At 35.2% G+C, this 13,482-nt stretch overlaps 1 protein-coding gene across 2 annotated transcripts in view; it reads right to left on the bottom strand.

Annotated features, from left to right (window-relative positions):
* Positions 1-13,482, bottom strand: part of LOC107711437 (S1 RNA-binding domain-containing protein 1-like) — a 63,727-nt gene that overhangs the window by 23,983 nt on the left and 26,262 nt on the right. For both annotated transcript variants that reach the window (XM_016516429.1, XM_016516430.1), the window contains exons 15-16: positions 12,273-12,364; positions 9,188-9,270 (exon numbers count right to left, since the gene is read on the bottom strand). In XM_016516429.1, coding sequence (XP_016371915.1) covers positions 9,188-9,270; positions 12,273-12,364 — 175 coding nt within the window. The remainder of the gene's footprint in view (positions 1-9,187; positions 9,271-12,272; positions 12,365-13,482) is intronic.

The following is a 13,482-nucleotide window of genomic DNA, read 5'->3' as shown; positions in this document are numbered from 1 at the left end:
AGTAGCGGCATTGAGATCTCAGCACTAGACATCCCCTGGGAGTAAGTGTGAGTGTAAAAAAATGAAAGATCTGTCTTGAGGCTTTCAGAAATCCAGAACTCTTTTGTAATATCGCCTCTAGTGGTTATTGCGGTTCACTGCAACTTGCCAATAGTCAAAAAAGAATGAATGTTATTTTAGTATCACCTCCTAAATCTAGTCAGTGATACACAAATGCTGGAAAAACAACTGTAATATTAGACCTCAAAAAATATTTATTGCACAAAAACAGTCTTCATGTGGGAGAACACCACTGGCTGTAATATTCTGTCAAAATCTCTCACACATTTCCTTTGTAACCTTAGAGAGGTGAGAAATATATGTACACTACTGGAACGCATGTGTTGAAATGAAACATGAAAACTAAACAATAAACATTGAAGCCTGAAGGCAGAAGCTGAGATATTCGACGGCGGCCCAATCATTCCTAATGATCCTCATTTACTCAAACAGTTTAATGCCATTTTCCCATATGATGCTTATGGTGATTTCAAAACAGTCACTCATCAGACTTATCAACCCATTCACTATTGTACACAAACAGATTATAATGCTACAATCACTGACAGCTTGCTGATAATCAATAAATCAGTGCACGCTCAAGGTACTTCTCACAACAAACAACTCCTTATTTTTAATGTACAAAAACCTGCTGCCGCATAATAGCCGGATGCAACCTGAGAAGTGTGTGGACAGGTTCCCATGTAGCTGCTCCCAAACCCTAAGGTTAGCTTTTGAGTACTTGGCAGCCGGTCGACTGTATAAACCGCCTTGAGTGCGGATGAAGCGAAAATTCTCACAGTCCTTGAGTAGGCTGATAGAGGAAGACACCCAAAAAGTGTCGCCTGCAGGCAGTTTGGAGCTCTGCTGATGGAATGCACACTCATTAGAAAGCCATCAATCATCACGACCCCCCCAGATCTATTTTTAAAGGCTGTTCCAGGAAGCTATGTGCTAGGGTACACTAATTTACGAGGCGGGACGCCACTACTGCGATATTAGTGCTCACATACAGGGAGAAAAAGTCAAATGAATGGTATATGATTGAACAAGAGAACGGCCAATGATCTGTATCAACTGTCGGGCCGTCTGGCAATGCAGGGTCAGTAAAGAGTGAATTAAAATGATCATCCAAAAATGAAAATTCTGGCATCATTTAACAACCCTCATGTCATTCCAAACCAGCATGACTTTCTTCTGTGGAACAAATAAAGATATTTTCAGAAATTTGTTTTTTTTTTGTTCAATGGAAGTCAATGGTCATCAAAACAGTTTGGTTATCAACATTCTTCAAGACATCTTTTGTGTTCTGCAGAAGAAAGGAATGGCATAAGGGCAGTGTTGGGAGGGTTACAAGCTACTATTTAAAACGTAATAAGTAGTGTAACTATTTCAATTAATTAATTAGGTTACACTTTATTTTAAAGTGTCCTTGTTACAATGTAATTATACATTTAAGTACTGAGTAATATTAATTAACTACATGTACTTACTACAAGGCTCGCAAAATCGCTAGCCCAACGTCCCGGGGCTATTGTGTTTTCCAGTCGGGCTACCAAAATTTATCACCACCTTGCCCGACGGGCTATCTTGAACAGTGATATAAAATTCCTTCCTTGATTTCCGTTGTTCACTAGCTCGTAGGGGTAAAATGGATCGTAGTTGATAGTTTGCACTAGGGCTGTGCGATTTGGGGGAAAATATCAAATTGCGATTTTTTTGACAGATATTGCGATTGCGATTTGATTTGCGATTTTAAATTTGCAAAGTCAAGCTTCAGCTCAATATTGCCAATAATGTGCAGCACAGTATGGGTATCATTACCCTGCTGAAAAAAACAATAGAAACCATCACAGAAATTCTTATAGTTTCCATTAAACCAATACAAAATTCCTTTTTGTTTTGGGCATAAATAAGAACTCAGGGCTCGCAAAATCGCTAGCCCAACGTCCCGGGGCTATTGTGTTTTCCAGTCGGGCTACCAAAATTTATCACCACCTTGCCCGACGGGCTATCTTGAACAGTGATATAAAATTCCTTCCTTGATTTCCGTTGTTCACTAGCTCGTAGGGGTAAAATGGATCGTAGTTGATAGTTTGCACTAGGGCTGTGCGATTTGGGGGAAAATATCAAATTGCGATTTTTTTGACAGATATTGCGATTGCGATTTGATTTGCGATTTTAAATTTGCAAAGTCAAGCTTCAGCTCAATATTGCCAATAATGTGCAGCACAGTATGGGTATCATTTGACTTGTTATTTAAAATAAAAAAGCAATCACTGAAGTTTTTAATCATGCTGATTTGTCCGCAGTGAAGCTCAGCCGATGTCTTTTTTTTTTTTATTCTGGCTACTTAAATTCATTTTGGGCTACCAAAATCTGAAGAATGTCTGCCCGAAGGGCTACCAGCGATTTTGAAATTTTGCGAGCCCTGTATGGTTAGGGTTAGGATTAGTGTTTGGTTAGGGTTACTTGTATGTAATTATGCATAATTTATTGTTATTATAATAATACATGTAACGTATTATAAAACTATATGAAACAGTGTTACCCTTTATTAAAGTAATGTAACTGATTACATTTGATTACTTTTTGAGTACTTTTCTAAATTTCTAATGAATGTTTTCAACTATTAATCATTTTGAAACATTTAAACCAGGCTGGGATAACCTTACAGTAGTACCCAACACTGATTACTGTCAGACTTTCAAAATCCTTCATCACTTGAATTAAGATTATAAAAATGTTATTTTAAAGCACAGCCACCACAAAATCAGACTTTAGGACTTCTTTTAACATTGAGATCGTTCTGAGGTTAAATACAGATTTAAAATCATAAGACAGTTTAATAGTTATGATACTGTTTTTGAAATCCAATCTTTGCATTGCTGTGACAGGAAATGCTGGCATCTAACTATGCCTTTGAAAAAACAGTTGATCTTAAAAAATAAAGAATATACATAAACCCAAATAGGAAATAATACAGTTATCAAATAAGCATGTGTCTAATTCTGTGTCCTAAACTCCTGAAACATTGGTGTCTCATATTTTAAAGCAGTCAATTCAATTTGGTAAAGAAATCAATCAAATCTGTATGTGTGTGAAAATATTCAGATGTAACCCCTTTTGTAATCGTTACCATTTTTCTCAGTAACTAACACATTACAGTTACATTTATTTTGTAATTAAATTACGTAATTCCGTTACATGTAACTAGTTACTCCCCAACACTGCATATAAGGGTCAGCAAATAATACAATAATTTTCATTTTTGCATGAACTATCCCTTTAAGGCTTCAAAAACACTTCAATCACTGCGGATAAATTGAACAAAGCTGAACAAGAAAGTAAACATGGGCTGAAATGGTTGCGGTCATATTTGAGATATCAACCTAGAAACGTTGAATGTTTCCAGTAGTAGCTGTTGAAAAAGGCTGCAGCTTTCATCTCTCCAATCTCCTGTCAATCCTACTGGACATATCTAAAACTGCATAACCATTTCGATTAGCGAGTGTAAAACTGAGCTGCATCTGGTAGAGTATACGTTAAGAATCAAACCATCATCTCCAGCAGGGCCTGAGAAAGACCAAGCTCGCCTAAAGCCGATATTAAGCTTTCCATCTGTCTTCAAACGCACACGAGCCGCACTCTCTGGTCCTCGCTCACAGTAGGAAGAGCGGCTGACAGCTAAGCTCTGACATGGCTTAGTGGTGTGGTAACCCTGAAGACAAAACAACCAAAACTCAATTAAAGCATTGGGGAATAGGTGAAGAAATGTGGTGGGAGTTAACATAGTTTTTAAACCTGCCCTCTGTTTGAACAGACTCATATCCCAGACCCCGACATGCCAGGTATAGAGCAGGGGACGGGTCAGTGGTAACACAAATACGCAATTACATTGCCTCACCAAGCCCAGCAGAGCCATGGCGAGGTCTCCGACCCAAGTCATGCACACACGTACGCACAAAAACACACAGGCTCACACAAACCACGGGATTAAATTCAGGTGCGAGGTCCTGTTTGGCTTGGATAGGCTCCAGCGCCAGAACAAAGTGTGTCTGTCCACACTCAGCCCAGTTAACAGGTTTTTTTTTTACGAAAAGCTGCCACTCTGAGATGTCAATCAGTTCTTCTCTCCTTTCCCCGCCCTCATGACCCAATGCAGATCTAACCAGCTGCAGGCTCTGAAAACACTTCCCAGAGAGCGCTGAACACACAAAGATGTTTGACTGGGGAGATCCCTTTACATACCTCCCAAACCTCTGCCTCTTGTGTAACCAGAGACCTACGTTTTCAGCAAAACACAAAAGCTCCAAACAAGGCATCTGAAAATGGCTAAAGACGTCTTGACAGTAGCATAGAAATGATGAGGCCTGACAGAGCAGAAGTTATGTTAAATCATCCTTAAAACAGGCTACAATTTCTACCTATGATATAAGATTTTTAAATGTGCAGTCTTGTCTTACCTGCAAGGTCATTTAGATGCAAGTTACTAATGAAACAATCTCAGACATCCTAAAATCTTGCAATAAGTATTAAAGACTTCTCTGCAAGGTTCCTACACTTTTTGACCAATGACTTGCAATCTTTCCAGACATTTCAGATAACTTTATTTTTCTGATTCAGTTTGAGCCCATTTGACAGATTCATTATAGGTGCTAAAAGAAAACGGTATATTCACCATAGAATTGTCCAGGACTTTTCCATGATCTTTAGTCATTTGTGACTATGGAATAAGAATTTTTCAAACATTGTGATTCAATCCAATTCACCAGCAAGTAATTCAGATCAATCTGTTAACACATTTGACAGATTAAAGCAGTTGTTTTGAACATATATTAACGTTCAAAATTTTGAGATTTTTAAATCTCTTATGCTATCAATACCTGTCTTCATTTGAACAAAAATATAGGAAAGATAACTGTTTTCTCTTTTAATGTTTTATTTATTTTTTTATATCTGTCAGAAATGGTTAATAAATAGAAAGTAAAAAAAAAAAAAAACACTTATTTGAAATATAAACTTTTCTAACATTCTAAATATATTTACTGTCACTTTTGATAAACTTAATGCAAACTTCATTAAAAATAAATAAATAAGTACATTTTAATAAAAAATAAAAAAAATAAAAACTTTTGAACAGTAGTGTATATTCATCATTGAATCCATAAATGAATTTTCCAGGATTTTTCCAGGATCTTTTCAGTCATTTGTGATTATAGAGTAAGAATTTTCATTATGATTCTGGTTTGCTAATGAATCAATCAGATAAGTGTGTGAACCAATTTGACAGATTAAAGCATTGATTACAAAAAAGTAAATAACAAATCTCTATATAAGCTCAAAATTTAGTCAATTAAATATTTTAGCATAAAGCATTAATAGAAAAAATAAATACATATTCACGACAGAAATTTCCATGACTTTTCGAGGCATTAAAAACACTTTTTATATAATAATTATTCAAAGCTTGCTTTGCTCCACTAAAAACATTATGCATGATTTCTAAAAAGCATTCTGGCAGCAAATCAGATGATGCAGTTTCCTGGCAGTGGGCTGACATTTTAACGACTAATTCTGACACTTTTCTCACCTACACTCTGCTCCATCTTTCCTTTACCTCAGGTGAAGCCTGTAGACCAGGTCTGAAGTCAGTAAAAACCTGTCAAACAGAACATGAGAGCTGCACCCACGCACACTGCACTACTGGACACACCCACTAAAGTCATGAGAAACAACACGTACGTTAGTCTTCTTTCAAAGGTTTGCTACAAATGTGAACAGCCATAAGACAACAAAGATAAAGAATAATTCTTGTAGACTTTACCCAGGAAAGAAAATGAATTAAAAGTCATATAATAAAAGATTTATCATGCAAAAACACAGCTAGATCAGACATGATCAGAATGAAAGGTGTTCAGCAGAGCGCATAACTTTTCCTTTTTCCCACGCGAAAATGGACTCAGCTATCAATCAGCCTCCTGTCAGTCAATACCATTCGCTCTCTTCTGTTTGACCCTGAGGGAACAGTCTCAGCAGGCCCATTAAATAGAGAAAGCCTTCAGGAGTGACATCACTGGTGCTTTTTCACAACACAACCTTCATCAAAAACTTTTTTTTTTTTACAAAGAGGTTGTTTATTGGCGTTCTGAACATGCAATAAACAGTGTGAAAACAACACTATATACTAAAGCTTTATCTGTGTGATCAATAGTGGTCCTTGTGTGAACAAACATTTAAATGTAACCTATTTTGTAATTCAAAATTAAAGTACAACCTAACATATGCATATTTCTGCAGGTGTTCAGAAAAACTTTTATAAACACTGATTAACAATGTAATAATAAAGAATGGTTAAATAAATAATATATAAAGGGTTTATTGCTGGTTTAAATGTTTGGACTTGAAAAACACAAGGGGAAAGTGCATCAAGGGGAGTGACAGTTTCCTTAATATCCGGGGGTGTGTATGGTGTTTTCTCTCACAGCTGGGTAAAATGGTAAAATGTGCCCTCTGGGACCTTTAAGCAGTTGGGAAACCTGAACACTCTCCACCTATGTCTCAGTGATTGACAGTTAACTATATAAACCTAAACTTTAGAGGTCCCACCCACTTCGACTAAATGGAATGTCAGGACAAAACAAGTAACAATAGAGGGTGATGTGCAATCAAAAGTGTTATGAAGGTGATAGAGAGCGAATTCAGCTCAGCAGCAAAAGCTTCCATCCACTTCATAAAGTTACTGTATTTCATTCAATAAATTCTTCATAGAATTACTGGTTACACTTTATTTTAAAGTCCAATTCTCGCTTTTAACAAACTATTAACTATGACTTTTGCCTCAACTCCTAATTTGCTGCTTATTAATAGTTAGTAAGGTAGTTGCTACGTTTAGGCATTGGGTAGGATTAGGGATGTAGAATATGGTCATGCAGAATATTTATAAGTACTAATAAAAAGCTAATATGTCATTAGTCATGCTAATAAGCAACTAGTTAATAGTGAGAATTGGTCCCTATACTAAAGTGTTACCAAATAATTTTTTACTTATATAACATTTTATATTTTATTTGGAGATATACACTATATCTGTACCATACTGATCATATTTTATCTATCTGTACTGTCTCTGTTGGATTTATATGTTGTGAAATAATATTATGTTATTTAATTGTACATGCTCATTCACATTTATTTACATGTATATTGCTTCTGTCAACTGCATTTCACTTAAGTTAATATTTAAAAACACCAATAATTAGTACTAACAATTAGTAAATCTCAAAATAAATATCCGTTTTCATACTGTATTACTACTACGTGTAGCATTTAAAACAACTGATTTTAGTTTTTAGTGTCTAATGTAATCTTTGTAATCTTATTGTCCCTAATTATTTGTAGTACGGTAATTTATGATTTTATACATTCACATAATTAAGTAATTTATACAACATCTTATACACATACACACACACACACACACACACACACACACAGTGAGTTCTAAACTGAGACAACCACTAAAGGCACACTTTACTCCACAATTTACAGGTAAAACACCTTTTTCCCATCACTCAAAACATGTAATTATATATTCTGTAACTTCATTTTCAAGGTTAAGGAAAGTGGGTATAAAATAGCACCCCCTTATAGTGCTTATAGCCCAGCCCTACTTCAGATACTCAAGTTAAGAAATAAGATACATGATCCAGTCTTTTTGTCTATTAAACACACACACACACACACACATACACATACACATACATATATATAATATATATATATATATATATATATATATATATACATACTGTAAACCCCTCTCCCATGCACACACACAAACACACTTATCACTCAGCTTGTCAATGCGGTGGAGAGGCATCATGTGTTGCTCAGATTATGTGGCAGGGTAAATAAACGCTAAGTGCTGACAGACGTGCAGGGGGTCGCTGTGATGCACACTAGACAACACTCACACTGTGCAGGGGCAAGGCGAGGTGACCCTGATACTCTGCTAACCTAAACCTGTGTGCATCAGCACATGTGCATATGTTTTTTGGGTCAAAAAGTTGGCAGTGAGAAGCATGTGATATTGATCCTTTTGCAAAGACAAAAGATGTTCTTTCCTCTCCTTATTTGGAAAATGGCTCCAAGGTTGCAGTGGAAAATTGCCCAATTCAAGATTTAACAACAAATTACATTTAAGCTTAGAGCTTTTGTTTTGTTTTATGATTCACCAAACTTTATTTAACTACCATTCTGGGAGGAGTAAGATTTTTAATGTTTTCTTTTGCACATCAATACTGCATTTATTTAATAAAAAATACAGTAAAAATAAAAATATTGTGAAATATTATTCCAAAATAACTGTTTTCTGGTTCCATTTAAAATAAAAGGTAATTAATTACTGTGATGGTAAAGTTGAATTTTGAGCAGCCATTACTCCAGTGTCACATGATCCTTCAGAAATCATTCTAATATGCTGATTTGGTTCTTATCATCATGAATGCTAAAAAGGGTTGTGCTGCTTAATATCTTTGTGGAAACTGGTAGAGTACATATATTAAAAAAATATTCCAAAAAGAGGTTCTGCATAATCTTGATGTTTAAAAAAAAAAAGGGCAGCAGAGGGCAGGAGAGAGAAATCAAGCATGCAGGACAGCTAGAGAAAAATAGAAAGATGAAAAATCAGAGCGAGAAGGAAAAAATACAAGTCAGGCCCAGCCTTGAGTCAACATATGATGCTACTGGGAATCATAGTAGAATTAATTTCAGGAGAAAAATGGATTACTCATAATATGAGACTGCAAAAGCAAACAGTCAGAGACAGGATTAGCTCTCTAGTCCAGCTGACTTCTGTTTGAAACTGCTATTACTCAAAACTAAAAATCAGAGCCTGGCTTAGAAAGTTGGGAATGTGCCTACAATTACTTTGAGCATTTGGCTGGATCAAGAGCAGAGCCAGACACAACATCATGTACAGTATTATGTGAGAGGACACTCAACTGTTGGCAGTGTTTAATAAAGACATAAACATTACTGAAGTAAAACCCCTTGTATAACAAACTAACAACCCATTATTAGCATGGTTTTGAAGAGGAGATGCACAAAACTAGTTTTTAATTAGATTGAATGTCATGTGACTCACCTGGTAAGTGCCGATACCAATGTGTTTGGGGTCGATCTTAATGAGCTCTGCTAAAGGGTCCTGAACACGCCTCCCGATGGACACTGAGGACAAAGAAAACAATACAAGAGGAAATCATCTCACCATTATGTGTAGTTACTGCTCAAATATAATAATGAATGTCTCAAGAGAACAACAATATTTACACTTTAATAAACCCACAGACTTAATTAAGAATAAATTAGGCTCACATGAGCATAGATCTATGCAAATGAGACTATTTAAATCATGCAAAAGCTTGTGTGGAATGTACTGCACTAATCACAGCTTAACAGATTATATTAATAAACAAGATTTGCATTTACGGAAATATCAGCATTTGCAACACACAACTATGGAAGCCCGTTTCCACCACAGAATAAAATAAAAAGGTAATTGCAACCTTTTTATATCACAATTCAGACTTTTTTTACAATAGACCACACATAAATCTGAGAATTGTGAGAAAAAAAAGTCAGAGTTGTTGGATAAAAATTTGCAGTTACCTTTATTTATTTATTTGTTTGTTTGTTTGTTTAATCCTGTGGTGGAAACAAGCTCTTTTATACAAAACTATTCAGCAGTCAATGTAAATGTGACCACATAATATGGTTAAATATATGCAAAAAACGAAGACCTATCAAATTCCTATTCATATACACATATTACTGTTTCCAATTATTACTGTTGATGTCATTGTTATTTACATTCTGTCAGTCAACAAAAGTATAAAGTTTACAATAAAGCAAAAAAAAAAGCTCAATTAAGGCTGAAATAATCTACGTAAAATCTGTGAACAAATGACAAAATCATTTAACAGACCAAGCTACAGATGAATATGCCATCACATCTGTCAGAGAGAAAGAGAGAAACAGGCCCAATAATAGACACACTCACACTTATGAATCCCCTTTTCCAAGTAAATTGTCGAAGACAGGCAAAGACATGGGCCAACTAAGAGAGGTCTGGTCAAATAAGAACTCAATTAAAGACAAATAAAAACCCAATTCAGAAAAACTTGAATCTAACTTATCCCAGGAAATGTGACCAGCCAAACACAATATTATAAAATGAAATGAACATAAGCAGTTTGGCGCACTTGTTCCATTAGCTTTATCTAGTCTTGTTGAAGGTCAGCAAATGAAAGTCAGATTTTCATCTTTACGCGACCATTTGTGCGAGAGTCAGAGTGAGAAAGAAAGCGACTCAGAAAACACAGGACAGAATGTGAGACATTGCGTGGTTTTCTGCCCAAGCACAACCTCCACATTACAGAGAGTGGAGAGAAGTGCTTTTGTGTGCGCTGTACAAGGCCTGAGCTGAAACTCCATCCCTTTCCAAATATTATTACAGGCAGCAATTTCCCACAGAGTTCAATGTGGAGACGTAGCGAGTGAGGCTTGGCGATCACGCTCCAGAAAGCCACCTCAAAACCTCCATCCACAAGCACCTACTTCAGGCAGCACATCCACCTTGATCTTTACACACAGCCGACCACCTCTACAAAAAATTGTCTTCAAAGTATGAGCACCTTTGTGGGTTAGAGCAGGAGGAGTCATATAATGAGCAAGTAATTTTTGCAGGACATATCATAATTACAAAATTAACTTAAATGATTTTAGCAAATGGCTGCAATATAACAAAGAGTGAAAAATTTAAGGGGGTCTGAATACTTTCTGTACCCACTGTATATATATATATATATATCCTCTCAAGTTTAAAAATACCATTTATTGAAACCAAGCTGCAAAAACATCTAACTCTGAAATCCTTAGAAATTAGTCAGAAAACTAATTCATTAACATAAAAAACAATAGACATTATTGAATTATTTATATGCTAGTAATGTGGCAGCGTTAATGCATGAAACACAAAACACTACACACATTTACACACATCCCACAAAGGACAGTCCAATTTCTTACGCCTTTCATAAAAGCAATACATATAGTTCCCTAGTTTGCTCTTGCACTTGACCAGAGGAAAATTTATGATTAATCCCATACTGATTTACTGCTTTTATAGAGGAAGTCTGGTATAATTCTCAGATCCTGTTTTTGAGAACGTTTGAGCGATTTCCAAACTTTTCGCCTTGCTTTTTTATTTTTGGAAGAGTAGAGAGGGTGCTTGTGTGGTCTAAACAAAGGCAAACCTTTTTACAGAAAGTTCTGTTTCACAGAAAAATATCTAATGGGTATGACAGATATAGAGAGAAGTGAATCGAAATGGTTTGATAGACTGTGAAAGACTATTTCCAAAGGTACTGTCACTGCTTCTGAAATCCATGTATTGACAACTGGAGATATGAATGTGGCCTAAAGAAAACAAGGAGTCTGTTTCAGACTAAGGAGACAGGGTTGACTGAAATGGCAAGTAAAGGTCTGGTTGAGTGGGAGCTGAGTTGGACTGACAGGTAAGGCCAGTGCGACTGAAGACTTGGATTCTTTGGCACTGGAAAATATAAAAGCTTTGACATTCATGTGTACAAGGTTGTACGTTTGCAAAATCGTTTCCAAAAACCATCTTTACCATTACAGGGTCAATAACTATTGTCAAAATATAGTGATTCTTTATCGTTTAGATCTTATTTTTCTTTTTTTAGATTTTGACAAATGTGTTTATTTCCTTGGATTATTATATCTTTTTATAATATTAATATATTTTTAGATATTTTTGTCATCTTTAATTTTTTTTATAATTTGTATAATATTTCATTTTTTAATCATCTTTTCAATATTTTTTTTTTCAAAAATACTGTATTTTATGTAATATTATTATTTTTATTTTTTTAACACTGTTAGCACTGGCAGACGGGCGATTAATGGCAAAAATGTTAAAATCTACCGACAGCCATATCAACAGTTGATAATGGGTTAGTACTAAAAGTAAGTGCTTCTTTGATTTCAGATTTTGTGTTTGTCTCATTCATAACCATTAAATTGCATTATGCACATATCTGATGTTCTCTCAATTTAGGCATCTGACATTAATAAAACAAAAAAACAAAAAAAACATTATGGTCGAACACTAGTTCTGAAAGCATGAAAAGAAGGAATATGTAAATCACCTGCACTCCTTAAGTTGGGATCCATGTCAGGCATCTCTTTAACAGCCTCTGGACTCACACTGTAGATGGACGCTCCTGCTTCATCTGTTATACTGAAACAACAGAGACACATTGAAGCACATTTCCAAGGAAATCAGAGCGGTAACCTCATCAAGACCCAGTGAACTTATGAAGCTCCCTCAGTACGTCTACGAGGCGACAGACCAAAGAGTCCATTTAAATACATTTCCATAGAAAGCTTTTAGTCGATACTGCAGGCACCAAAGTAAACAGCAATGCATGGAACACAAACTCATAATAGAGAAAAATAAACAGCCATTTCTGTTATATATTTTTTTAATTTTAAAGATTTTTTCTTAAACTAATGACAAAAAATATGTTAACCTATTAGTTATATAAAATCTACTGGCCAAATATTTTGAATATTTATAATCTTTTCTTTTTTTTCAGATTTAGCAAAGCATTGACATCTTTTCAAGTACTCCCTGGGATGCACTTAGTTGTGAATCACTAGATAAGTGATTCTTAACTAGGGGTCAACTAAATTCAGTCTCTCTCAACAGAGTTTCACAAGCATGTGTATTGTGCTACTTGCCACTTAAATTGAATTATAGTGATTGCAAAGTCAGTCCCACTGGAGGAGGAGTTGGAGTTGAGGTGTCGTCCTCAAGGTGATAGAGTGCTTTCAGTTATATTTACAGTGGTATAAGGTTATCTCTACCTGAACAAGCCCAGATCTCTTTAGCCATTAAACTACTAACACATTACTAAGAATAATTATTAACACAAAAAAAAGTTTTTTTTTGTTTAAATTTTTATTACATTACATAAAACTTTTATTTGTGTAATACAATGTTCTGGTAATCTAATACAGTGTTTCCCAAACTTTTTTTAGTCGCGGCACCCTTTGGAAATTTTAACTAATTTGTGGCACCCTACAAAATGAATTTTGTCACAATACTTGAATTTCTAACTTCGATATGATACCTTGAAAAGTATAGATATTCGGTACAGCAGGGAAAAACTGCAGAATAAACTGTAATACAAATATTTTTTAATATTATTCGATTTTTTGTCCATCAATGGTGGCAATCAGTAGGCTAATTTCTAATGAAAAGACCAATTTATATGACAGATTTTAATGTAGGCTTTTATACATATGTAAACATTGTGAGATAGCTAGTTATAATGGTAATTAAACAAAGTTTTG

Source organism: Sinocyclocheilus rhinocerous, unplaced genomic scaffold (genome assembly GCF_001515625.1).
Source record: "Sinocyclocheilus rhinocerous isolate Xijiao unplaced genomic scaffold, SAMN03320098_v1.1 scaffold1829, whole genome shotgun sequence".
NCBI classification, from domain to species: domain Eukaryota; kingdom Metazoa; phylum Chordata; class Actinopteri; order Cypriniformes; family Cyprinidae; genus Sinocyclocheilus; species Sinocyclocheilus rhinocerous.
This window is presented reverse-complemented; position numbering and strand designations above follow the sequence as displayed.